A 27,835-nucleotide genomic window follows, 5' to 3' on the forward strand; every position below is an offset into this window, starting at 1 on the left:
CCCGCCGCGCCGCCCCGGCACCGCCGCCTCCGGCACCGCCTCCGTCGCCTCCTCCGTCGCCTCCTCGCCCTTCCCCGGCAGAAATCCGCTATCTCCCGCGTGGTCGCCCCGAGGGAGAAGCCGTAAGGAGCCCACCAGCTCCGCGGGGGTTGCGCGGGACCCTCCGGCACCCGCTGGTGCGCAGGGAAGTGTTTGCAGGGCCGGAGCTGCCCCCCGCCCCGCGGGGTCCGCGTCGGCCCCTCCGCTACCGATGGGTGAGGGGAGCCGCGACCGCCTCCCCCGCCGCAGCCGGAGCGGGGGATCAGCCTCCCCCTTCCCTGCAGGAGCAGGATGGAGAAGAGCCCTAGCGCTGACGGTACGGCACGGCGCCTTTGCCAGCCCGGGCTGGGGGCCCTGCCCTCACCCTGAGGGCCTCGGCCACACGGAGCTCTCGTGGAGCCCCGGCGGACGCTGCACAAAGTTACATCCACATGAGTTACACCCGCATGAGTTACACCTCCTGAAAAACCCTCACGCTTGAGACTGAGGGGCCTGAGAGGGTGGAAACCCTAAAATCTGGTGATATTGTGGGTTTCTACTGCATAGGTCCTGTGCGCCAGTCATAGTGGAAATGAAAATAGAACGGTACCACTGGTGTGTTCCAGCCTCCAAGAGGGGCATAGCTACACCCAAAATTTGGCTTTGTTAAAATAGTAATGGACTTCCCAAGAATCGTGATTAAAAGCGACCCATGGTGCCTGATTATAATAGTAAGGAATTGGCCATTCGGCAGATTTATCTGGGGTGTAATGAAAGCTTTCTTGTCTTCCACTAGCAGATTAATAGTTTTACCCTGTCTAAACCAGTGAACCCTAGGCCGCAGCCCCCTCTTAATGTTCTTTTATTGCCTTTTTGCTGCTCCCTGTGAGTCAAAGGGATGGTTCAGTGCCTGGAAGGACAGCAGGGTTCAGGAGACAGGGTAGTCTTACTCTAAATTTAATTACTCCTCCCTTCCCTGGTCCACAGTTATTATCTACCATCTGACACAGATAAGTAAGATGTGTCGTTTTTCAAGAGGGTAAAAATCTTAGGGGCAAATAAAAATTATAAGGCTGTAAAAGAAGAGGGAAAGGAAAACGATGCACTGTAATACCCATTAATGTGCCAGTAAATGCAATAGTGGAGTCCAATTTTATTGCCACAAGGCTTACGTTTCTGATTTCCATTCTGCTTCCTCTCTCAAAGTTTGTGTGTTTTATCAAGGAATTGTTTTCCTTCGTTGTCACAGAGACAATCAGGCTACTAAGCAACTGCTGTACTCATCTAGATCTCCAGATATTCATTACACTGTGTTTGGATTAAAATGAATTAAGAAAGTGGTTTTTTTTTTGTTAAAAGTTGGCATTTTAAGTGCACACAAAGAAGATAATAACATTAGACTTTATTTCTAAACTATAAAGCACCATAGCAAAACAAACTCTCATTTGCAGGAGCCTGATCTTCTCAGCTCTTTAATTATGTTTGTCTCAACTCTTTGTTTGGCTTTTGTCAAATACAAACTCTTCTAAATCTATTACCTGCTGAAGCTACTGACAGTGTTGCAAAGCAGCAGACAAAACCAGTCTGCTGCCTTCTGGGAGCTTAACAGCCCTGATAGGCAACTTCTTTGTTTTCAAGCCACTTATACAGCACTGACAGAAGATAAAAACATAGATGACATCCCCAGAATAGAATCAAATTCATACAATATGAAACCAATTGTTGTTACAAAGATAATGTGAACCAGAAAGCAGACATTAGATGGTAACAGTGCTAAGTGATTCTACAAATGTGCCCTCTGTTCTGTGATGCAGGATTTTCAGGTAGCCGGGTGTTTGCAACAGTCTCACACGTTAATCAAAAGAAGTATTGAGTGTGAATGTAAAAGATGCAGCTGATTTCAGTCGTTGGTAGGCTGCATTTTAAGCTCTCCCATGATTGAATCTACTGTAGACAGCATTCACTCCTCAAAAAAATGGACTTATAAAATGTGAGCTTTATAATTTAATAATTTATAATTTAAAAGCTATAAAATTGCCTTTAGAAACAAGAAATAGATGAGAACTCACAAGGCATCGGAAACAAATCATTAGGCATATGCTGGAAGTATAGAGAATGACATTTTACCTGAGAACTTTGAAAAATATTTATTAGAAAAAGTGCCCATTTGAGGGTTTCAAAATAGAAGTTCACCCCCTGGATTATGAGAACTTAAAACACTGTAGAGGTTGGTATGAGAGATCCAAGTTAGGACAGCATCATAAGGCTAGACAATGCTTCTGAAATGTTTGCATGTGAGCAGAAGCAAACCTCAGAATAATCATCCAGATAGATATTTTTGTTAATTTTGGTAAGGTTCATATTTTATAAATGACTTTTTCCGTTTTACTATGGAAGTGAAATGTAAGTCTGGACTCCTTTATTTCTTCTCTTGTTACAGATTACATAAATTGTGTGGCTCTTCCCTGATGCTCCATAAATGGCCACTGGTAAGTTATGTTTATACAGGAGTGTGTATTCTCCAAGTGCTAGCAGACAAAAAACAACTAAAAAAGATTGTGTTTCCACTAGGGTTTTATCTGATACTAATTTAATCAAGTTAAGATCTTATCTCTTTCAGCTAATGAGAACAAAGTCAGACTGAGTTTTGCTTAAGTCTGTGAGTTTTGTCCTATCTGCTTTTTTGTGTCTGACTAATATTGCCACTAGATACATCTTAGAAAATGTAATTCAACTCAAAAAGCTTGAAGAATAAACCAATTAAATACCCCTGAACAAACCAAATTGAAATAGCATCAGATTATGGGAAACCAAATCCACATTATATTCATTAAATGGTTTTAGAACATGAAACAAAACCAAGGTAAAAATTGCTATTAAATCTGAGTGAATTTGGAACCTTATACATCAGCTTTGTGCTTGTTCACAAGTTCATTCTGGTGAGTTTAAGCATATCCTCACAGCATAAGTCCCCCAAGAATGTGTTGCTCATGCACTTAATTAATGGAAGAATGAGCGTGCACTGAGCTCCTTAAGGGTCAGCGCTGAAGGGGTGCTGTGTAAATGTAAGCAGTACTCATTGCAGCTTGGAGCTTATGATGGAAATGTTGCTTCCTGCCATGTTTTTGATGGTTTCTGCTGGTTCCTTTAGAAATTCTACCGTACAGAGTGAGTCCTGGGACCACTTTGATGTTCGTTTTGAAATGTACATTCTGTTGACACAGGAGTTATTCACAGGGGTCATGAAATTATTCAGGACGGTAAATCTGGGAGTTTAGCCAGATCCCAGCAAATGACAATTTTTATAAGTACTTAACAGCCAATATTATTTTTTGTTAGTTTTTGAACCTTAATAATTTCAAACAACAAACACAATATCAACCATGTATTTCAGGAAACAGAATCAGTTCAAAAATAAATGTAAGTGCACCTGTTTCTTTTCTTTGGCTAAAGCTGAGTGACTTTGTTTACTAAAACAAATTCACTGATCCTTTGCCCTTTGTTTTCACCTTCATCTTTCTAGCACACAAATTTCTGCAGTAGGTGGTTTAAGCAGGGGAAGTGGGACTTACAGATGAGAGTGACTATAAGCACCAAAGTGCTATGTAATTAAAGGAAAAGGTCTAAATTTAGGCTTCTATATTTACCTTCCCCTGCTCCTAGCTGCATGTCTCCTCCTACTCCAGCGGCCTTCAGCATTTGATGGTGCTGGCACTTGCCCAGCCCCCTCTGTAAGGCAGTTCTGCTCGCTAAGCTGGCAGAAAACAATACTTTATGAAGGTTGCTTTTTACTATCAAAATCACAGAAGTACAGACATGGAGCAAGCTAGGAGCAGAGGAGGAGGTAGTAGAAAATATCCCTTTAAGGAACAGAAACTGTGGGATGTCTCTGCAATAACTGCAATTATTTAATACTCTGAAGATTAAAATTAGTCCTTCTTTTATGGGAAACTTAGCTTGTCTATACTGAAGTTTTTTAAAACAGATTGTAAAATAAGCTTTGACATCCCATCTTTTAATTTTATTTGTCCTATCTGATTATGTTGCCTTTCAGGTGCCTTTTTCTTTTCACTGCCTTATCTACTCTCACCAAAATTTATTATTTGCTTACACATATTTTTGTTGCACATTATTGCAAGCTGGTTTTGTTCTGTGCTGTCCATGCTGCAAAGCAGAAGTGGGAATAGATATCTTCTAAAACATGGACCAGTTGTCAAATGTTAAGTTTGTTAGGAAGGCAAAAAAACCAGCAAAAATATCTCCATCTTCAAGTAAACTTCAAAGGTCTCTAGGACTTTTTTAATCATTAATCATTATTCTGATTAATGCCACAAACTTTGTATTTTAATTTTACATTTCTCTTGCTCATGTAATCTTCTCTATTAAAAGGGGAATGTGCAATACATAAAGTTTTTCCCAGTCAATTTTGGGAGTTTATTTGGAAAAAATAGTCCCTTGTACATATACTTGTTTTAAAACAGATGGTTTGACTTAATGTTTTAGACAACTAAATCATTCAGCTTTGAGACCCTACCCTTTGATTATACAAATTGTCTTATCTGTGTTGAATTACTTCATGAGCATCTGGCTATTTATTAATGAGAGTGAATGAATCACAGTCTTTGTTTTCCTGGAAAACGACATGGGAGTTAGAATCATTGTTTCACAAGTCTTATAACACTGCAGGGATTTTTTTAAAGATAATGCTCTTTGTCCATGTCTAATTTGAAGGCTATTAAAAGTGATTATGTATAAAAACAAACTAAGGAGGATTTGTAGCTGTAAAAAATAGCATCTTAAGGATAAGTATTTTTTTCTTGTTTCAGGTCCCAAATTAGCATGTGGGTACTATGATTGAAGAATATGAAGTCTGTAGTTATAATGTTTGTAACCAAGTTCAACAGCATTTAAATAAATTTCTTCTGGATGAGACAGTTTAAAGACATCTGTTGGGTTGGGTTGTTCTTTTATCTTAAGTAACTCTGGCCTTCTAATGCAACTGCTCAGACTTTCTTCAAAAGAGTAAAGTTCCTCTGTTATAGATTCCCCTGTATTATTGTCAGTCCATTGTTGATATATTTGTGGTACCTGTCTCTCTCTCTCTGATTAAAAGCAGGAGTATTCTGAGATTCTGATTCTACTCAGCAGTGGTTGCATTGACACTCTGTTTGCAAGCAGCTGGTAACTAGAGGCTGAAGCCAATGTCATCATTTTGTTTGTATTATCATGCTGAGTCCAAACTTTGCCATTTAAATACAAACAGATGTTCCTTAGCAGAGCTATTTTGAATGCAGACTATTACAGTACAACCCCCAAGTGCTGATCCCACTCTTCCATCTTTGCATTTAGTGCACTCCTGTTACTTTTTTCTTAATTACTGAATTACCCTGAAACATTTGTACAATACAAGTAAACTTGGACCTTTAATAAAAGTTCTCTGCTATTTTATTTAGGGAACTTATAATAATACAGTGTAGAAACGGTTGTTGGATGAACAGAAGTAAGGACAGCCTTTATTCTCTAAACTTTCAGACTTCTGGGGGATTCTATAGTTGTATTTGATCCAAATTTAGGTTGCCTTTAAAAGTAGAGTTTTCCAAAAAAATAATCTCAAAGACCTTTCTGTACAGACTCTACACAGTGCATGCTAATCAAAAATATATGTTGATCTCATACATTTTGCCTCTAAGGAGGACAGACTAGTGTACATGTGGTAAGAGTGATAAATAAGATATAATTAGCATGCCTTGTAAAAGGCATTGTGAAATGTTGTTTCACAAATATAAGATCAGAACACCTTTGAAGTTTTCACTCAAGTTCTTGCCCAAGACTCCATGTTCCATGAGCAAGATTTTCAGAATCTCTCACTATTTAAAAGTACACCTTAAGAACTGAGATGTAAAATATCTTAATGCTAAAAGAAGCTTTAAGAGTAGGGATTTATTGCCAGTCCATTTGCCTTTGCAGTAAATAGGATAGCCCTATTAATGGCTTTATTAGTCTTTTGTCTGCCAGCATAGTTGTTCCAATTTCAAATCCATTCTTTGCTATTATTAGAAGGCATCCAGCCCTAAAATCAAAATTATGGTTGACTTTGCTAACTTTTCCAAAATGATTTCTCAGCAGGCTATTTGTGAGTGTTTTGCACTTTGCTCCTTTGTTCCACACTTGGCTCTTGATTACTTGGTGTGTACAGTGTCCCACAGAGCAAATCATAGTGGACTAATTAAGAACTACCAAGAGCTTCTCAAGTTATGCAAGATCCCCAGAACTATGAAAAGCCTTTTCAGATTCCCAGTCACGTACTGTGAAGTGCCATAAATCAAACTTTAGAAAACACTGAAAGCTGTGCTTCAGGGACTTACAGGTATACTTTAGTTCCAAAAGAAAGTACTTACTATTATTAAAGTTTACTACTAGGTTTTTAGTACTTTTTTTTTTTTCTCAGCTGAAATCCCACAGGCTTTGAACATTCTGAATACCAGTAGCATTGATTTAATGACACATGACCACTTATTGGTGACATTGGTGAAATTGAAGTCTTTACTTTTACATGAGTCTGGAAGACTAAATGAAGTGAGAGCAAACACTTGGGCTTTACTGATAGAGCTTAGGCAGGAGGATAAAGGAAACGAAACCTCACGTGTCACATTACACTCAGGAGGTCAGGGAGTTATTTTTACCTCAGTGTCACTAGTATGGGAAAATGCAGAAGACCTCACCTTATGTGGAAACTATAGGAGATGGCCAAGTTATTTGTTAAGATGGGTCATCAGTGTCATCTTGTGCAACAAACCTTATGGCTGGACTCCTGCAAGTGTCCTCACCCCACACATCGGTCACTTGGTCATGTAGGGTGCTCAGTGTTGCTCTACACAAACAACTCTATTTATCCTTACTACAGAGGACAGATTTTATTACTGAAGTGTTGTATCTTTGGGGAAATTGTTATTTTGTATTATTCTATGCTAGAATGACATACATTGTAGATAACCATGAGGCTGTGTCATTAAAACAAAACCTAAAGATTTAGATTTGGGGGTCGTACTGAAACAATTGGGAGGCAGCTACATTGCATGCTGTTGGAGTTAAATCCAATGTATAGCATACATTGGATGTACATTGTAATACATTGTAAAATTACAGCTGTGAAATCCTGATAATTGCCTTTTATTTTGTTCCTTAAAAAAGGCTTCCTTTGTCCAAGAAAAACACCTGTGATTAAATAGCCAGATGTAAAAACAAACAAGAAAAATCCTGTCTACATGCCCAGGCATATCTTGAAGCCTCAAATGCGGAGTGCACCTTTCCCTCTGCAGCTGTGTCTATGCACAGTGACTGGGACAGTTCCTTGGCACTGTTACAAGCAGGAGAGGCCGGGCCACAGGCCAGGTGCTCCTTCTCTTTCTACTGAAGATGGACATAAAGAACACTGAACAAGAAATGACAGATTTCACTGATGGGGTCTAATTTGGGTGAAGAAGCTGACAGTTACCATAAGATTTAAACCAAAATAAATAGTCTCAGACCACCTAAGAACACAGTGGACTTGGCAGTATTAGGTTTACAGTTAGACTCAATGATCTTAAAGGTCTTTTCAATCTAAATGCTTCTCAGATTTTAAGAATTACTTAAATTGAATTAATTATATTGATATGCTAGTAAATGGAATACAGGAAAACATTCTTACTAAACACATCAAAATGCAACAGCTGAGGGGTTAAAATGCTATTATATATCTTACAGAAAATTAAATTTAACTTTATTTTTGAAAGACATAATGTAAAACAACATCCAAATCTCTCCTCTCTTTTTCATTTCATGAATTCTCTATGTAAGGGAGAGTTTTCTGTAAACAAATAAATCTGCAGGTTTGAATGCCAGTACATGATCAATTGCAGTGGAGAGAAAAGGTTTGAGCAAGAGTTGCCAGACTGAATTTGAACCAGCTCTGCAGGAGTCAGAGCACAAGGGAGGAGAGCAGAGCAATGCCTTGTTTTGCAGAAAGCCTCCCTGAGTTTAAATATTTCTTTGCCTGTAAATCTTTAGTCTCATACAGTGTTTAATAAAACCTGTCTGAGACATGCAGTCTTTCAGAAAAGCAATTGAATTTTTCTGTGAGGTCATACCGATTCAGCCCAAGTAACAACCTATTTTTTTTCTGTTATTTCATTTGCATTTTAATATTGTATGTCCTAAGGTGTTCTTTTTTAGTGTTCCTGTGGTTTCTTGTGAAAAGAGGAAAGAAAATACATGAACGTGAAGTAGCTCTCTCAGCAAACATTTAATTAACTGGACAGCAATCTTGCTGGATAAAGATTGCATTTTCAAATAAATGGAAACATTTTCATTGTATTTGAGAGAAGATGACCACCCATCATCTGCTGCAAAGTAAAAAATGTAGGAGAGCCTTATTTTCTTTTAGGAATTTATAATAACACTCTAAAGGGTGAAAATAATACCCAGGGCTCTTTAATTCAAGTTATCTCCATTCCATTGTCCCAACAGCTGACTTGATAACAGACCCATGCCTTCACAGGTAGGTGTTAGTGGAATGAATAGTGATTGAGTTACAGGCAGTTATAAATAACCATGTTATTTAGCTCCAAGCAAAAACATGTTTATTTTTCCCTTAAATCACTTCAAATGTTTATGGCTTGCATAAATAAACTGGACAGGCTGAGGGAAAAGGTTTAGTAAATCACTGTTGTTTGCATGAATTTTGTCAACTAAAGAACTCTTGATCAGGTAAAAGAAAGTTCCATGAATATTGCTAATTTTTCTGGGTATAGGGAAGGCGCCTGTCTTCATGATGGTCTTTAAATCTTTTTTAAGCCCCTGCCTGAAAGCCAGTCTAGAATGACAAAGCACAAGAACAGACCAGGTACTCTGTTTCCTCACTGCACATTCAGTGCCTCTGCTCCAGACTCTTTTGTGTGCCCTTCATCTCCTGTTTGCTAGACCAAACACACACAATTTTATCAGCTTGTCCCTAACATGAGGTCTCCTCACTGCTTATCAAACTTTCCTCTCCTCTGGGTTCTGCTCAGTCCATGCTCAGAGCTGAGCACTGTTCTCTCACAGCCAAAACACTGCCTGCAGGGAATGGCAAACCAGGGCTCCTTTGCACCTGGCACACACAGGGGAGCACGCAGCACTCGCCTCACTGTGCTCTCCTTCCATGAGACACGAGCCTATCACAGCACAGGGAAGTGGCATGCAAACAACTTTCTTGGGAACATATTTTGCAGCTGTTACAAGCTAATTCTCATACAATTGGGGTTTTTAAAAATATTTTCCAGGTGTATTCCTTAGTCACTTTTCTCATTTTTTTCCCCTACCAGGTAATGTTCTAATGAACTGGAAAAAAACCTTTGAGCCCTTTTCAGCAAAAGGACAAAAAATTTAATGTTAGTATTCATTCTGTTAGCTAATATGGCACACTTTTTTTGGTAATCAAAAAAAGAACAAGCTGTACAGCCAAGTTACTTCTGAAAGGGTAAAATTCAGGCATGCTTTCTGCATGAAAGCAGATATTCCATGAATATTGCTTTTGCTTTGTGGAAAGTTCAAATACAGCAGTTGGAAATAGGTGTTGAGATATTTTGGCATGTTATCACATTTTAAGGGGTAAGTTCTTTTTCTAAATTACGGTCATTTAATTAATCCTGGTTGAAGGAGTCCAGAAGTTCTTTACCTGATGCCTGCCTTCTCTGAAAGAAGAAAGGTCATTCTTAAAGCCCAGAAAAAATGGCAGTTTGAGGCTACAGATTTCTATAATGTTACTTGGCATGTATTCTTGTCAAAGAGAAACAAAGGCAGGAAATAAAATATTGATGACAAATTGTATTAGCACAAGAGCTGGAAATAGTATGTCTAAGCTTCTGATCTACCATTTTTGCTGGGGTTTAGCAAAATCCTTGCAATTAATATGTTCTTGCAGCTGTACTGAATTTAACGTTGCCCAATTAAATCACTAAATAAGTTCTTTTCAGACCTTGTCAGGTAGTTTAATTTATGTTGGATTTACCTTCAAAATTGAGGAGTTTTGTTTAACTCAGCTGACATACCATCTGTCAAGTCAACCATGTGCTCAGTTAAGGGAATGTAGTTCCAGGCAGGCAATGAAGGAATTGCTTCTCTAGAAAAGGAACAAAATCAAACTGTGCTAGGGCCTTTTGAGCACCAGTAAAGTATTTTGCAAAGTGGGGGAGCGCTGGGCACAGCTGCGTGCAGGAAAAGAATGAAAGGGAATATAGTCCAAGGCAAGATTTCCTGAGGCATAAAAGACCACAGCATAATATGTATTACTGGAGGAGAACATAGTTAATAGCTGTATATTTCTGAAATCAATAAATAGCAACAAAGAAATCTAAATTTTTTGTGCCTGTCTTGATGATGTTCGGGTCCTTCCCTAACATACCAGGCCCACAAGTATTTATTTATGCACTTAACCTTCCTTAAAAATCATCACATGTGATGCTCAAGTGACTAAGCCTGGCAAGCATGAGAATTTTACAAGGTCATGTAGGACTCAGACTTGAAACAATAAAATAAGAACCCTTGAGGTTTAGCATGTTTTCATTAGTGCTTTAGGTTTTGTGCATTTTAGACTACTTATGTGGTGTTAAATGCTTCTGTATATGTTAGCAGTCCATTAATGCATGTTTTGAAATTGTGTAGATTAGTATTTTATGAATATGCACTTTTTATCTTCCTCTGATGTTCTCTGGAACTGTTTTTAACAGGCACTGGTAATGACATTTGAGTGGTATTTATAGCTTTATTTGCCTTGCTCTCTACTGGAAAGACTAATCTCTTAAACATTTCATTCCAGTACCTCAGATTAATTTTCCACAAATCAACTTCAAACAAATTCTAGTGCAGACATTCTTACACTGCAGAAACTATCCCATCTCAGATAAAAGCATGGTATAGTTAGGACAAAGGGCAAGGGACAGTCATCTTTTTGCAAATCAGCAAAAGATAGCTGCAAGCAGTTGCAATCAAGAATAAAATTACATTTATTTCAATACATCAGAAAAATAAACATCTGCCTACTCTACTCACCATTCCTTTAATAAATGTAAATAGTTTCATAAAATTTGTACAGCTTGTCATTTTTAATGACTATTCATTCTTTTCTGAATAACTGCAACAGAGTTTTACTAATCAGTTTTTATGATCAGTCCTGAAGTGACTTGGTTTTATTATTCTCCTTGCTGTTTTCTAGAGATACCCAGGTTTCATATTTCCTTCCTGCAACTCCAGTTTTTCTTCACATTCAAGTCTTGTTTCTTCCCACAGATACTAAAGAACAGTTTGATTCTTCTATCTATCTTTACTCCTGCTCAGTGCCATTTATTCTACATTGTTTCATAATATCAAGGTAACTGCAGAAAACAGAGGTGAGGACCATAGAAATCTTAGCTAATGAACAAGCTTGGGCAGGAGTAAAATACCATAAGCTTTCAGCAGTTTGATATTTCATACCAGTGATCAACATGAGACATTTTTAACAGCTCACACTACAGGCCTTATGAGAGTATGTATTTTTGGTGAGAAAAAATGCTGCTGGTTTCAGGTCACTGCATTTTAGTTTGGTAGCAAAACTTTTTGTATCAACAACAGTTTTATTTCACCAGATGTGTACCATCCCATGAAAAATACCACACTGGAAAAGCAGACAGCTTGTGCTCCCGTTGTTTTGATGCCAGTTCTTCTATTAACAGCTAAGATTGGGCTTAGGTTTGGCATCAGATTTTATTCTCAAGTAGGCAGCTGCTTCTAGAAAAGGGCCAAAACTGTTTCTGTGTCAAAACCACAATTACAAAAATTCAGCATAGCCTGCCAGCCAGCTCATCTTTCACAGGAGTATAAAGTGTCCTGCAGAACAACTGGAATGATTTTGAAAGCTGCTTTAAGTTTCAACAGCATTGCTGGTTTCTCTTTTAAAGGTCTGTAGGTGAATATTTTCTGCAGGTGAATTTCCTGCAGGTAAATGTTTACTGAGTATCTTATGCCTTCTAAAGAGGCAAAACACCATGACAGCAGTTCCTTTCCTCACAAGCAAGACATCATTTTTTTTAGCAGAGACTATTGAAATTTCCCATTTAAAGTGTAGATTTTAAAGTGAAAAAAATTCAACTGTGAAATAGATATTTAGCTCCTTTAATAAGCAAAACTATTGTCAACATATTCCTATAGACATTGCTTTTAATTGTAACAATAATTTAATTCAAGGCAGTCTCAAAGTTCAATGAAGTTATGTTAAAAAAAAAAGTTTATGCTTCCAGCAGCATCATAGCTGGAAACTATGATGTAACACATTTCTTATTTCTTAACTGTGCCCAGACAACACATCATTACTGCATTTGCAATCAGCCAAATGACTGAATTCAATGAGAACTTTGAAACTGCAGAGAGAACAAAACCAACATACAAAAATAAATAACATGGTTTTGCATTTGAAATACCTGTAGATGGTAAAACAAGTTTTCATGTTAACCTGCTGCCATGAAGCTTGAAGAAGCCCCACTGGGCCTTTAAAAATCCAGCACCTTATATCATTATTTTCACTATAAAGAAAGTAAGCTTATTATTTCTCTTTCAAATTATGCAGGTTTTAGCTGGGATGGAGTTAATTTTCTCCAAAGGAGCTCATATGGGGCTGTATTTTGAATTTGTACTGAAAACAGTGTTGACAATTCAGGGATGTTTTGTTATTGCCAAACAAAGAGCCACGGCCTTTCTGCCCCTCACCCCACCAGGGAGGAGGCTGGGGGTGCACAAGGAGCTGGGGGAGGATGAGCTGGGACAACTGACCACAGCTGGCCAAAGGGATACTCCAGACCATGTGGCATCAAGCTCAGCTAGGGAAGGAGGAAGGGGAAGACATTTGGAATGATGGCATTTGTCATCTTAAGTAACCATTACATGGGATGGAGCCCTGCTTTCCTGGAGATGGCTGAACACCTGCCTGCCCTTGGCAAGTGGTGAATTAATTCCATGTTTTCCTTTGATTGTGTGCAGCTTTTGCTTTACCTGTTAAATTGTCTGGCTCTCAACCAGCACGTTTTCTCACTTTACTGTTGTGGAGCATAGTTGTCTTCTGGGACAAATGTTCTTTTCAGCATCCAGTGTGAGGCTTGAAGGGTTCAAGGTAACAACAGATTTTACTGGAATGTGTTGGATCACATTTGTAGCTGCTGTTGCTGTTGATCTGTTGACAGGCTCCTGTGCTTGCCACGGCATTTTTTTGCCTTCTGTACACAAGTGTCTGGTGCTCGTTAGTGGCCGGGCTGTTGTTTTCACTGCCTGCTGTACCACTTATCTTCCTTCACTGTGCTTGGGAACATTCTGATAACAGCAGTGTTTCTGGACAGACCAGAACTCCATGTGAACTCGAGTCAAAGACTCCATGACCTGAGGATGAGTTCAAGCAGCAGCAGGACACTCCAAAGCATCTGCAACTGTGGGGGAGTCCAGGCCAGAGCAAGAAAACCTCCCAGTATTCCCAGGCTGTCTCCCATTGGAGTACAACCATGACAACAGTTCAGCAGAACCACCATTTCAAAATTACCAACTTGGCACCTCTTCTGCCTGGTTTAATTTTACATTTGAGCTGCAGACATGTTTAGAGAGATACAGGGATGTAAAGTGTTAACGTTTCTCCCTTTAATGAGTACTCCAAGTCCCGCCTCTCTGAAGTACTGATGTACTGCTACATTTTCATATGACAATTTGTGAGGAAAATGAAGTAATTTATATGCATAATATAAAACTTCCAAGTCTTACTTAAGGCCCTACTGAAGAAATATTTCTTGATTGTCTGAAGCCTTTCACTATAACAGCTGGCTCAGATATGAGTGCAGTGAAAGGCAGTCAGTTTTTTCTCCTCATCCAGTATTCTGTTGATCATTATCCTTATTTGGAAGTATTTATAAATAGCCATTCTTCCATATTGTGACCTCCAAAAAGTCATGATTCATTTTCCTCCCTTCTAAAGAAAAAAAAAAGCAAGGAAATAAGGTGTCATCTCACTTGAACTCTGTTTGCTCTGGCACATATTGCACTTTTCCCATCTCTGAGGTCCAAATCAGCATTTGTTATACCAGTTTTGGCAATTTCTGTTGGCAGCAGTTGACTTGACCTTTTAATCCAGTTAGCTTTTTCCACTACAGCACTCAAATAATGGGCTGTTGGAAGAATTGCCTTTGGTCAATGAGTTGTGAGACACCAACGTAAATCTTTTGCCATCACAAATTACTAGAGCTCAGATGCATACAACAGACTGTGAAAAAAATCAGTCACAATAACAGCCTGTTTACCTTGGAAGGACAGTCTGGGCATGAATGACTTGTCCCAGAGGAATACATTTGTTCACTGAAAGTGCAGTCACTACAGCTTGTGCTGCCCTCTCCCCGAGGCACAGGCAGGTGTCCAGCAGTGCCCGGGCGCGGGCGGTCACGGTGGGGCAGGAGGTGATGCTCTCGTAATCCATTCGGGACAGGGTCTGCTGCGAGCGGAGCACGTCCAGCAGGTGGTTCAGGCGTCCTTCTGTCATGCAGCTCAGTATGCTCTGTCTCTGGCAGGCAAGGATTTGACAGCAGTTTCCTTTGCTGCAAGGACCTTGAGTGAAAAGGAAAACAAAATGAGATAAACCAAGTGCTTTTGTCATCCAGAAATCGTTAGCAAGTGATAGCATCGACACCAGAAATATGAACTCAGTAGAGGAAGGAAGGAGGAGGAGTTAGTTTGTTTGCAGTCTATGTTTGAAACTAGGCCAAAAGTATTTTCATCTCCTGTTTGAAACTCACAAAGACCAGATTACAGCAAGTAAGTGTTTCTAAACCTCTGGGTGCTCAGATTGTGTGAGGGGAGAAGATTTTCAGGTCATGCTCTATTCATCTAGCATTTGTATTTGACTTCATGCAAAGCACCTTGGCTGGACACAGATGAGAAAACTTTCTCCTATAAAGGTGGAAGGACAGGTAACAGGTACTTCAGGGTAGCAGAAGAGTTTGAAACATGTAACGTGAAACTGGGAAAATGAATATAGATCAAAGTCAAACTAATACCAAAAGTAATACTCTTGATAAAATGGTTGAGAGCTTTGAGTTCTGCCTCTTTTTATGAGGTGATTAGAATACCTAGTGCTGACATTAGGGTTTTTAGTGTACAGTAAATAGCATACACCAACAGAAAATTAATAACCAAAAGTCGTGTTGCTTTGGAGAGCATGCTTCTGTCATTCTGATTTCTGAGTGTTGCCAGGAGAGTTCTGTGATGAACTTTTCCTGCATGGTCTAGTCTGTTGATTTATTAGAAATTATGTCATCACTCAAGTTAGTTGCCATGGAGAAGGACAGCCATCTAGATTGAGACTTGTTATAGGCCAGTTTGCAAAAAGTTAGCATAAAAACCTCACAAAGCTTCACCCACAGGCAAAGAGTCTTCACAAATCAAAAGCTGACCCTTTCTGCCTCTGTCCTTCAGGAAGACCTGAGATGATGTGAGGGGATGAAGGGTCCCCTATCACCTGTTTCTGTAGTCAATAGCTACTTTTGCAGAGGTAGGCAATACACAGCTTATGATTGCAAAAGAATATTCCAGACCTAAACAACTAATGTATTTCACATTCAGTGTGTGCTATGTTTTTTGTATTTTTATTGTGGTCTTTTCAGAACTGTTCTCAGCCTCACGGTGGTCCTAAAAGAAAAGAACAAGCCAATGTTCTCAGTGGTCAGTGCCTGAACTTCTGAGAACAGAGGAGCAGCTATACACAAATAGAGACATTTGTATCAAGTTAGAATCAGTTACTACTCTGAATACCTGAAAATGTGCACAAAATTTGGAAATATCTGTTTCCTCCAAGTTATAAACAATTTAATCACTGAGATCTGGCCAAGGTGAGTACTGCCAGCTCAAAGTGGCAATGGTGCCATACCTGTCACTGCTTGTCCAAGGTACATTGGCTGTGGTCTGTGCTTAGGAGCCAGTGCTGGGGAGCTGTGCTGACTGCTCTCTTTGCCTGCAGTTGAACCAGATGAAGGATTTGTGCAAAAGGAGCTTGATTTTCTTCTCTCAGAGCCTGGGTGATCTAGAAAAAGTTTAAGATGAGCAAGATTAGACCTCTGAATTGAACAACAAGAAAACATTACACATATGTCAGGCGCTACAGGAGACAGGAGCTGAAGACTGACTTGAGATTACTTAGGCTCTTGTTAATACATCATTATTCCTAGGAAAACTTTGGCATATATTACTACACACATCTGGCTTTTCTGTCTGTAGGAAGTTGTTCTTGAAGTTATGGAACATTTTATTCTGTCCATAAGTCTGATGGCTATTGATCAGAACTGAAGTGCTTGGAAATGCAGATGTTGCTACAGGTGAATTGACTTCTGATGTCTCAGTTTTTGTACCTGAAGGCATGAGAAATACAGGCTGTCTATTCTTGACACAAATATAAATACTTAGGACAAAGCTACATTGGAAAGGCAAAGAAAGTTATCTATATAGGAACAGTGATTATCAGGAATTATTCACATGTTCCTGGCAACATTGCCTTTTTAAAAATATTTCCAGATAAGATAAAGATTTTAAAGATATCTCCATTTCTTAGCAGATTACAAAAAAAAAACCAAAAACCCAGTTATTCCTGGTGGCACAAAGCAGCCAGATGATTCCCAGAAGGGACTTGTTCTCTCAAAAGCAACAGCCAATATTTGATGTGTGAGAGAAAGGCAGCTCTACATTTACAGCTCAGTATTCTAAAAAAAAAAATTAGTACTTTTTTTTAATCTATACATCTCAGTGGAAAGCTTTGTGGTGTCTCTGCAGTGAACTCTGTGGCTTCCTGCAGTGAACTCATGCTTCAGATGATACCAGTAGAGAGCACAGCTTTCCTCTGAGAAGCAACAATTTTACAGGAAAAATTACATTTCGATATGGAACAACTAGTAATATTTGTCCTTTCTTTGTAACAGCTGGAGCGAATATAAGTCAAGACAGTGACCTTTGGTTGCTGTTGCATTCTGTGGGGTAGTACTTGAGACACCCATCTCAATATTATCTCTTCCTGCTGTATTTGCACTGCTATCAAGTAGAACATTTGGCAAGCTTGGCACTACAAGAGGAATTTTCTTGCTGATTAAGCGATTGCCTTTTTGTGGACAGATGATCTGAAAGAGATCAAAATAGAGAAGAGTTATCTTCTTGGCAACTTTTGTTCCAAAACCTTTTCTAAACAGGAGAGGTTCAAAACAAACCCCAAGGGGAGGAGGTTGTTTTTGCAGGAGCAATGTCAGAGTGAGCTGCTTGGAAAAGGGTAAAGCAGTGGGGTTTGTTGGACGGAGTTACCCTGGCCAGGAACATTTTGCCCAAGTGTTTGGATTACACAGTGTCCAGCTGTCAGGAGGAATAAGCAGCTGATGAAGTACTCTGGAGACTCCTGTGCCACGAACTCACCTCTGAATTGCATGTGCCTCTCTGCAGGGTGAAGGTCTCTGAGCCTTTGCATGCGTTAAGCGCTCTCTCCTGGAAGAGGAAAGCCACAGTAACTGCAGTGAGTGTAGACCTGGTTTGTGCCATTCACAGCTGCCAGAAGCAACAGTTTATAGTAACATAACTTCTACTGGCAAGGTGTTATACTGTAAGGTACACTTGTATATAGTAACAGTGAACAGCACAGAGTGAATGGGCATAGAATCTGACAAAATTCTACCCTGTTACTCGTTCCAGTGTTTCACATTTATTTTAAAACCCACTGTTGAATCATGCAGGGGAAGGGGAAAATAAGCTTGTATTGAGAGAGATTGGGCTAGCTAGAACATGTTTGCCTTTAAGTAGCCAAACAGCATGGCCATCCTGTGTTCAGTGTGCCAAACTGTCTGCAGTAAGGATGTGCCAATACTTGTAACTTTTTTTCAATTTGTACATCCACAGCAGATTTGTTAAACTATTGTTTTTTTAGATTTTATACTTCAACACTTGTGAATCAATTTCCCAGAAACTTCAGTTTCATTTTCAGAGTAATTTTGCACTTATCAGTTCAGTTGTTTGAACTGATAAGTGCAAAATTGAATTGTGCTCACTAATAAAATAAATCTTCACAATCTAACAAATTAAAAAATAAAACCTTGCTCAAGGGAGATTGAAGCATTAAATTATGGAGTATTTGGCAGTACAATCTTAAATAAACTTCAACAATAATAAAAATTACTTTGACTCTAACTATGCCACCTATTAAAACATTGATCAAGGCTGTTCTGTAAGCCCAGAACGTGATTGCAACATATAGAAATAGTCCTGCATGCATTAACATACACAATGCACAGTAATGAAACCAACAACACAGCATGGGTTGTGTAACTCCAGCTAGAGTCAGAGTCCTTGTCCAAGGGCCAAAACACATGTTTTCCCCCAGTGCCTATGTTACCCAGCTAGGATGCAGCTCTGCTTGTGGCAGTACCATTTGTGCCATGGCAGTGTAAGCAGATGGGGAGTTAGCTCCATCCCTCGGTCCCTGGCTGTTCCCCATCCCCTCCTGTGGAATTAGAGAGCCCTGAGACCCTGGGGTGAGCAGTGCCTTGGCCTGAAAGCCTGGCAATTTAGAAGCAGTGAAGGGTACAGAGCAGTGCTGTTACTGGTATTGCTAGAGGTACCAATGCTGTTCAGGTTTTGAACTAAATGGTTTCTAACCAGTAATACAAAAAAACTGTCCTTGGTTCTCACTCTAATCTGCAGTACTTGAGCTGATGTTTGTTCTCACTCACATGGGTTTGCCAGTCTGACTCCAGGTGGTGACTAGAAAGAAGTTGTATTTTTAAAATAGCAGGTAGCAATTGACTAATATTCTAGAGAACCTCATAATATATATTCTACAATTTCTGAATGAACCTGAAGTGCCAAAGGGTACTCTCCAGCTCTCTGGCATGACCAGTAAAACAATCGAGACAAAATCTTCACAGGTTTTGGGTCAGAAAGATCGCAATTGAATTAATCAAGTAATGTTGTAGGAGAACATGAAATTTTGCACTGACCTTTGCGTCCATCAAATTGTAGATTGCTGCAGAAATTACCTCCTTATTTATACTAGTCAAAACTCCATTTAGAAGGTGTACACATTCTGTAGGGGTAATAAAGCATTTTAAATACCACATTGTGTATGAAAGCATATATACATTTAGGCATCATCATATTGCAACTAACTTTACTATTATATTGAGAAAATGGACGAAATAGAGGAAATTGGTTTAATACAACTTCCACCTCATACTTTACTTTATAGTAAACAAAATTTTGGAGACAAATAAGTCAATTTCTGGTAGGAAGCTTCAGTTAGAGGAAACATCAAAGGTAGTCTGATGATCCAAAGACCATTTCCACTTCAATTGTTCAGAGTGCTAAAGTAATGTTTCTATAAAGACTGTCTCCATTACAGATCTTGCACAGAAAGAAATCCTGACTGTTACCTGCAGTATGTGGTCTGTAATCTGGTTCTTGATGCCAGCACAGAGCAATGAGGTGCAGTAGTCTGTTCCTCTCAGGCAAATTGCTTGGTATTAACTTTTCTGAAATGCCTGGCCTCAAACTGCTGCAGATTCCTCTCAAAACATCAAGCAGGGGTCCTTGGCCTGCAATTTAAAAGAAAATGTCGCTTCCAAAAATATTAAAGACCTCTTAAAATGACATCCAACGCAAGTAATATTGTATATTTTAAAACAAAGACTGCTTTTTTAAAAGGAAAAATATATTAATGCTCTTGTAAATAGATATGCTAGCCTTTAACATTAGCTATAGCTGCTTATTGCAAGAGGACTTATCTTCCAGGATGAAGAACTCTGTCCAATATTGAGTCACAAACGGTTATGTAAACTTGCACTGCAAATTACATGCACAGATTCCTCAGGAATACATGCTATTATTTTAAGCAGAGTTTTTTATAAAGCCTTACACTCACATTATGAGAGCAGAACAAAAGAATTGTAAAAAAAAAGAAATCTACTTTGAGCAGCCTCAAGATGGCAGCCATAAGCTGTATGGGCATTTAGATATTATTCCATGCGGTACTTTTTGAAGGTCCTCAGTCTGGAAAATACACAAGTCCTTCAATCAGTTTTGCCATGCAGAATGAAGCCCTTACTGATCTCCACTTCCATGAAACTGGGATAGTTCCTAGACAGTGACAATTATTATACAGTGCTTTGCAAACTAAGATCTCTAAAAGTGCTCACACTTTCATCTAAGAAAGTAAGATTCCCTGCTTGCTTGAGATAATTCATCATGAACTGACATTTCTGGATTGGTATTTGAAACTCACAGCAACTGTAAAAATGAGTATTCTGCTCATTCAGTTAATTACTTGTCACTGATTTTAAAATTCCAGCTGACAAATATGAAGTGCTGTTCCTTCTCACTGATGGTCCATGGAAAACCCAACTCAGTGGCAGTGCTTCAGCAAGCACAGATTGATACTAGTGGGGGAAGAAGCTCTGCCTTTTCCCTTCAGAAAGAGCAGCTTCTTTGGAAACACTTAGGATTTGGTGAGGAATTTACATCCTCTAATGTGGAGCTTTGTGCTGTAACAGTAAGAAGGCAAAGGGACATCTGAAAAGAGCATGTTTGTATCATAATTCCACTACAATAAGGGACTTTCTGGACAAGGTGTGGAAGACAAAGTCTGACATGAACAATAAATACCTTCAAAAGGTTTCTGTCTGCTGAGGCTCTCCCAGCACAAGATTCCAAAACTGAAAAAAACCAAAAAACAACAAAACAGTGAAAGACCATTCATTAGTTTGCAATCTGTATCTACATTCTCAGTTTCAAAAGCAACTTTATTGCTTTAAGAGAAAGGAGTTTTTCAAGACAAAGTCTATCCAAGTGTTTCCTAATTCCATAAGACCTTTTTTGAGTTCTCAATTGAGAACTCAATTGCTATTATAAAATCATCAAGTTGAGGGGTTTTTATTGTTTAAATATAGGTTCAATTATAATTACATTTCAGGTTACTGCCTTATCTCCATTTTATCCTGTGAATTTTGGAAGCTTCTATCCTCCCTTCGCTATCATTATTGGTTTGTTTTCAGGTAATTTCAATATCAACTGGACTTTTCAGCAGGTACCAACAAGCACATCAGTTAATGTACAAAAACTTGGTTCTGATGCACTATGTTTCTATTTTCTTCAGCAAATTTTGATGGGGCTCCAAAAATTCCTTTTCCAACATCCTAGGAGTAATTGCAGTGGGATCATAGATCTGTACATATAACTCGCAACTCAGATGCTATAAAATACAGTCGTTTAATACAAAAATCAAAAATCAGACACAGAAAAGAGGAGGCTGCTGGATGAGTAAAAATAGTCTACAGATAAGTCAGAAGCAAAGCAATCAAAAGGGGAAGAGGCAGTTCTAGGATAAACATATCAGCTTATTTATGTATCTTGCTGTAGTGATTGCAGTAGTTAAAAGATCCCCCTCTTCTGCCTTACTTTCACATAAAAATCTGGAAAGTATTAATGTAATGTGGACACACATGTAACTTAAATGTACTTTGTATTTCATGTATGACAGAGATTTCTGCTTTCTCTGTTGCACCACTGTTTAGATGCACACAAATCTCATGCATCTGAGTCACATCCCAGCATATTACTATATAATGTATAATATAATAAATATATACATTAAATCATATATCTGAAAGCAATTTTGGAAAATTAATTATGCTACCTGAAAGTAAGCCTCCACTCTTCCTGTGCAAAACTTGTGTTTGTGAACATGAGGTTAGTCACATCATTTATAGGTCTCCTCAAGTATATGCATTATTTGACTCATCTTAGAGCCTGCCTCTATGACAATAAAGCAGGAATTTAAATTTATAGGTTTCACAAAAGCTCAAAAATCAGAAGAGGGGTCTCCTTAAAAATTATTTAAAATATTAGTCCACAGCTCTGTGTGCTGGCCATGATGACGTGTGTCCGTCCAGACCAGTGGCACCTTGAGGTCCTCTCATTTATTGAGGCAGCCACAATGCTTGTAACATACCCAAAGGAGACCTATGGCAGTGAGTAATCTCCCTCCTTGGTATAAACCACTTTGTTAAAAAGTACAGGTGCTTAGTGGCTCAGTAACTTATCCCAGCAGAGTTTCCACGGGATCTTAATGGCACACTATTGAGAGAAAGGTCTTATTTTTACCTGGGCCTGATCTAGGCATAAACAATTCTTTCTGAAACTAAAGCCAACAACAGTTCACACTTATAAACAATGTGAAGCAGTTATGAGACTTCTAAATATATCTGAAAATTTTGGCAGCTGTTGCACTTTTAAAACATTTAGGTCCATTATATAAATATTTATATGACTGACTTTGGGAACAGTTCTTAACTTGGTATCTGATTCACCATATATGGGAATTTAAAATCCAATTCACTGCTGTAAATTGAGCTCATGCTATACTATCCTACTGCATTATGTATGTCTGGTATCTTTACTGCAATGTCTTTGAAGAGAAGAGCTTTGGCAGCATGGACTAGGTATGATGTGCCCTTAGAGACTCCATTCACCTGTAAATATCACCTTCCTGGGAAGGGAGGCCTCCTTCAAGTATTTCAGGAGGAAGATACACTAAATCCTGGCAGTTTCTCTGCTGGCAGTTCTGCAGGTCTGACTTCAGCTGCTGTTTCCTCCAGTTGGTTAGGCCATAATCTGATATCTACAGAATGCAAGCAAAAGTAATTTTAGTAACAATATAAAAAGTCTTGATATCAAATGTTGACTATTAGGATTGATATATGCAACAATAGGAGAATCACTGGATTTTATGTTAATGGACTAAAAGTAGAAGCTCCTACCTTGGCTCTGTACTGCACATCCAAAAGCACATTGGAAGGTTTCAGGCTGCAGTGGCAGAGAGCAGGTTCGAGGCTGTGAAGATGATGCAGCCCTTCAGCCACATCCGACAGGATCCTTATGAGTAAGGGAAAGGGAAGCTCTGGGTACAGTTGATGCTAAGTAACACAAAATACAGGTTTTGGTACTGTGAAGTTGTTGCTATTCCCATTTTTTTTTGACAACAAACAGAACCCCAATATGGAAGCACAATGCAGAAACTGAAGAACAGATTGTGACTACTGTCCGTAATTTACATGGTGATTGTTCTTTGATCTTGTAATTAATATTATCACCTCAAAGATGACATTTTTTTATCTACCTCATGGATGAGGGAGTGGAGGCAGCCATTGTTCATCCATTCAGTCACTATCCCCACCAGTCCATGGCACTGGTAAATCCCAAGGAAAGGCAGGAGACGTTCAGACTCAAAGCATCTGACACTTGCAATATCCTGAAGTAGCAACTTCCACTCTCTGTAAAAAAAAAAAAAAACCAAGTCAGAGGCAGGTTAGACTGAAGGGAACTTCAGCAGGAGATGAGAGTGTAGGATGTGGAAATGTGAGAGAACCCTATGGCTGAGCACAAGCTAGTATTATTTTACCAATAAACCCAATAACATATAATCTTCCAAACAATTGTAAGAACATGAAGCAGTCATAGTGTAGTGTATTTTTTCTAATATAGAATGAAAGACCTCTGGATGCTTTAATATGAACATAAGAGCCCAGCTTGAAGCAGGATTGAAGTGTGAAGGCAGGAAAAAGCTGGAATATATTAAATGCTAGACTGAGAATGAAACAAAGATTTACCTTTACTGTTCCCAATAGCTTGCATTCTTTTGCTATTAGTGACATCCATATTTGCAAGGAGATAATGTGTTTCCATACACATCTCACTGCTGTGTAACCCTGGCCATTCTTCCCTCCTCCCATTTCCCCTGCTCTCTGTGCATGCTGGTTTAGATTAAATTCCACTGAGGTCTCTTCAGGGACATCTAGAAAAATAACACCTGAGCGTACTGGTATTACTGATCCAGGTTTGTAGACATTATTATAGCAGATTAATCATTGACTTCAGGATTAAGCTCTATTTCATAAAAAATTGTAAAAACCATAGAGCTTGTTTCTCAGGAAAATTGCCTCCAAGTTGCCTCTTGGCTGGTCAGGATTTCTAGGAATGGAGATGTGCTTAGGGATCAGGTGATGCTGGATGTGGCAGGGTTTGTTCTGGTGCCAGCACTGCAGGTCTGTGCTGCCCACCTGTGTGGTGGGTTGGGCAGATAAGAGCCATACCTGTCTGTAGTGTCCTGGCTGGTCAGCACCTTCACAGAGATGGGAGTGCTCCAGGAAATATGAAAGGCTTTGAGTGCAAAGCCTGAGCCTGTCCTGGTCAAGGTAAAGCTTTCCAAATCTTCCTGGGCTACCACAGGTAATGGATTGGCCATTTCTTGATGGCTGGCTTGGGAAAAAAAATGTGGCAGAAAAAAGTTTTAAGAGGTTTTTTTTTGTCACAATTACCAAAGCACAGTGAAGTTGCACCACCCCTTACTTCCCAAATGACAAATCCAAGAGCCTTCCTTTCACCACTCTGTGTCAGACTTTCCTTACAAAGAGGGGAAAAATGCACTAATTGCAAAGGAGTGTCTGGACCATAATTTGCCATCTGAAGCTGCAAGGTGCTAATTAATTGCTCATCATTATTTCCATCTGATGCCTTTAAAATAGTGGACCAGTATTTATAATATGAAATGTGATTTTAATATGATACTGAATTATGTAGACAAAAAATCTTACAGTTGCATATCAGGCAAATAATTTCTCCACTTCTCATAAAAAAGGCAATTATTCAATAACTAATGTCAGCATGTTCTGCATCATTCTTGCATATCATCTTTCATACATCATGTGTAAATGCAAAAGCAAATAAAAAGGAAAATTTCCTGCTGTTGTGACCTGTCAGAATTCTGCTAAAAGGAGTTTTGTCTTTGTAACTGCCAGTAATTTGGGCAGTGCAGTGTCTGTGCAGGACCTCTCCAGGGCCAGCTGCTCTTCTCAGACCCTTGGCATGGCAACACACACGGATTAGAGACAACTTCTGCAAAGCCTCACTGTGTTGCTGCATCAGCAACCCTTCTAATTACATCTGTGAAGCTCCATTAGACTGGAGATAGCCAAAAAGTGAGTGGTAAAGGAGGACAACAAGCAATCCAAGATAAGAGATGGCATAAACCAGCTGGCACTGGTAAAGATTACTGCAGACCAGTGGTCAGTGAGTCAGAACTCCTCAAGCTGGAATACTCCCTTGGGGGTCCAGTAGACCAGGGCTAGGAAAGGAAACTATGAGGGAACTGAAGTAACTGTGAAGGATCGTTGCATGAGAATTGTGTCCTTTGAGGTGTGCTCTACAAAAAGAGCTCCTGGGATGCAGAAGGTCTCAAAGCCCAGATAACTTTTTCTCCACAAGTAAAATAGAAACAAAAGCCTGAAGATAAATTTGCCTGTGATCTTGCTTCTAGTTAATGAACATTTTATTGTTAGTTTAATCTCAGTTTTCTCCTGCAGGCACATTCACAATAGAAGCTCAGTTTTGCCTCTAACCACAATCAAATGCAAAAAGCAGCAGCTGATTTACCAGTTGAGCTTTAACCATATTTGATTCTGGTAGGAAAGCACAGTTGAACTTTTTGCTTTTTTGTTAGGTTATTGTAGTTTGAAAGCAATAACTGCCTTGGGTGCTTCTCTGAAGTTTCCTTAAGAGATAAGGCTGACAGGTTAACAATTTCATAAAATTTGAAAAGGTTCCTCTGAAGGAAGATAATTTTCTAAATGAATTATTTATTCCTTAAAGTTGCAAATACAGACCTCTCAAATCTACCAGTCCTGAATGTAAAGGAGGTAATCAAAATGCTGGCAGAAGCAAAATTATGTCTTAGTTTTATTCTATACAATAAATAAATAATTATTTATTTACATAAATCATTACTATTTACATAAATAATTATTTTAATAATTATTACAAAGCAATAAATAATAATTTATATAGCAAAAAAAATTACTAAACTCCAGCCATAGTGCAAGGAAGACCAAATAACAGTTTTACCACCTCAACCATTCCTGAAAATATTTACTTTTATTTAAAACTGAATCAAGTAATAAAATAAGCATTTTTTAAACTCTTGCTAACTGACTACTTAGACAAAAATTAAAGCTAATCATCAGCTCCTATTGTGGATTTGCAAAATCTAATAAAACTGGAGATTTTTTTAAAGTCAAAACAGAAACCACTTCAATCTTTATTGTTACAAACCATGTCATGACATTCTAAGCACCATTCTCCCTCTGAGTTTCTACATCTTTGTATTGCAAGGTACCAAGAAATTCTCTCAATAATTTTGCTCTTTTGAATGCTTTTTCTCCCATATCTATTAAAAATCTCATTAACAACCCCCAAAATCAATATTCCAGAGGTCACCTATGCAAGGAAACAGTTTGCTTTATTTTTTAGTAAGACACCGAAAGTTTCGGAAAACTTTGCCATCCTTGCCCAGCTGTGCAGGCAGAGGCATGAAGAAGACTGCTAGAAAGCCATTTATTTCAAGTTGCTAATTATAAGGTAATTTTAAAAAATTAATTCATAGCAAAGACATTTCCCTACTATGAGAGAAAATACGTTAATATGCAGATGTCTCAGGGAAAGAAACTGGAAATTAAAATCAACTTACCTCTGGAAACATAAAACTACGGAACGATGGAGTAGAACTGGTGTGATACCAAGTGTGAGTCGGCTTTGAACCGCGTTCAAAAGCAGCTCGGGATTTCCTGCCGGTGAGTCAGCTGGGCTGTTGATCTCTGCTTTATTGGCTGCCTGCAAACACTTAACATTTCCTGGTCTGATACACAACTGTAACTCTTTAGTGACTGCGGATAAGAGCGATTGCAGAAACAGAGCTTGGCCAGCTGTTTCTTCCATATCAGGGAATACCAAGAGGGAAAGGTATATTACAGTGTATATAAGGTACAACAATCATACCCTATTGGATACAGCCCAGGTACAGAACTATGTGGTGCTGTGCTCAGACTGTGCAGCTGATACTGATCTCTGCAGTGGGTCAAGCTGACAGCACAAGTTAAAAACCCTGTAAACTTTTTAAGCCAAGTTGATCTTAAAACAGGAGATGAATGCTGGGTTTCTGGTAGGAGGGTGGGCAGGCACAGGGTGATGTTGTGTTACAGAGAAGTCAGGTTCAATGGGCTGTCAAACAGCCCTCCCAAAGAGGATCTGGGGGTGAGGCTGAAAGTCAAGCTCTTATTACAGAAGGAGAAAATTACATGCTGGGCTGTATTAGAAATGCAGTCAGGAAAGTGAGGTAAGTCATGGTGCCTCAGTGCCCAGAAATGGTGAGGCTGCTGGAAATACTGGAATCAGCTTTAGGGCCCTCAGTTCAAAGAGAATGTTGACAAACTGGAGAGGACACAATGCAGAGCTACTGGGATGGGGCCCACATCCCCCACCCCAGAGGCTCGGAGGGCCAGCCTTGCCTCAGCAGAGGCAGCAGGCTGAGGAGGTATCAGGTAGAGTCCTACAGCTATTTGGAAGTCAGTTACGAGGACAAATTCTTCTCCATAGTGGCAGATAACCACCAGTGGTATAGGCAGGCGTCTCAACTTCAGAGGTTCAAGCCAGATGGTAGAAAAAAAATTCATCAGGTGAGAAATGCAGTTCTTTATGGGCCACTCAGGTTTCAGAGCCTCCATCCTTGAAAGGTCCTGTAGACTTAGCTAAACAAAACCATGGCTGAGCTGACCCAGCACTGCCAGCAGTCCTGCCTTTAGCAGGAGGCTGGGCTAGAAAATGACAAAAGCTCTGTATAATTTTAATTTTGTGAAAACCTTAGAGGGCCTAATTGTGTTCCTGCTGG

The 27,835-nt window shown here is 39.2% G+C and overlaps 2 protein-coding genes and 1 long non-coding RNA gene across 7 annotated transcripts in view; 1 reads left to right on the forward strand and 2 right to left on the reverse strand.

The window, feature by feature from the left end:
- The window catches only part of SLC7A6 (solute carrier family 7 member 6), a 40,772-nt gene extending 27,574 nt beyond the window's left edge, over positions 1–13,198 (reverse strand). The window contains exon 1 of the mRNA XM_038147850.1: positions 13,063–13,198. The gene's annotated coding sequence lies outside the window, so the exon portion shown is untranslated. The remainder of the gene's footprint in view (positions 1–13,062) is intronic.
- On the forward strand, positions 2–13,056 carry LOC119705439. Its single transcript, XR_005258227.1, has 3 exons — positions 2–355; positions 2,459–2,507; positions 4,845–13,056. It is a non-coding gene; the product is annotated as an uncharacterized LOC119705439 (long non-coding RNA).
- Positions 13,199–13,886: 688 nt separating the features above from the next.
- On the reverse strand, positions 13,887–26,761 carry LOC119705437 (receptor-interacting serine/threonine-protein kinase 2-like). Of its 5 annotated transcripts, none has more exons than XM_038147858.1 (13): positions 26,639–26,761; positions 24,210–24,375; positions 23,237–23,390; positions 22,878–23,033; positions 22,590–22,738; positions 20,725–20,774; positions 19,497–19,658; positions 19,065–19,150; positions 17,491–17,559; positions 17,096–17,204; positions 15,968–16,120; positions 14,349–14,649; positions 13,887–14,020 (listed from the first exon to the last, which is right to left on the reverse strand). In XM_038147858.1, exons 2-13 carry the CDS (start codon positions 24,359–24,361, stop codon positions 13,999–14,001), a joined length of 1,563 nt encoding a protein of 520 aa, XP_038003786.1. In that variant the 5' UTR covers positions 24,362–24,375; positions 26,639–26,761; the 3' UTR covers positions 13,887–13,998. The 5 variants fall into 5 exon arrangements, with proteins under 5 accessions (XP_038003786.1, XP_038003783.1, XP_038003784.1 ...); XM_038147855.1 differs by having other exon boundaries at positions 17,039–17,204; XM_038147856.1 differs by having other exon boundaries at positions 17,039–17,204; positions 24,210–24,371; positions 26,639–26,732.
- Between the last annotated feature and the right edge of the window lie 1,074 nt (positions 26,762–27,835).

The sequence above is a fragment of the Motacilla alba genome, chromosome 11 (genome assembly GCF_015832195.1).
Source record: "Motacilla alba alba isolate MOTALB_02 chromosome 11, Motacilla_alba_V1.0_pri, whole genome shotgun sequence".
Taxonomy (NCBI): Eukaryota; Metazoa; Chordata; class Aves; order Passeriformes; family Motacillidae; genus Motacilla; species Motacilla alba.

What these genes read in the sequence shown, in the direction of transcription:
- LOC119705437 (XM_038147855.1), bottom strand. Translation starts at nt 24,361, where the DNA reads ATGGCCAATCCATTACCTGTGGTAGCCCAGGAAGATTTGGAAAGCTTT. An exon ending in ATGTGCAGTACAGAGCCAAG is followed by an intron (nt 22,739 to 22,877) that starts GTAGGAGCTTCT and finishes TGCATTCTGTAG; the next exon opens with ATATCAGATTATGGCCTAAC. An exon ending in CAGGAAGGTGATATTTACAG is followed by an intron (nt 20,775 to 22,589) that starts GTGAATGGAGTC and finishes GGTTTTTTTCAG; the next exon opens with TTTTGGAATCTTGTGCTGGG.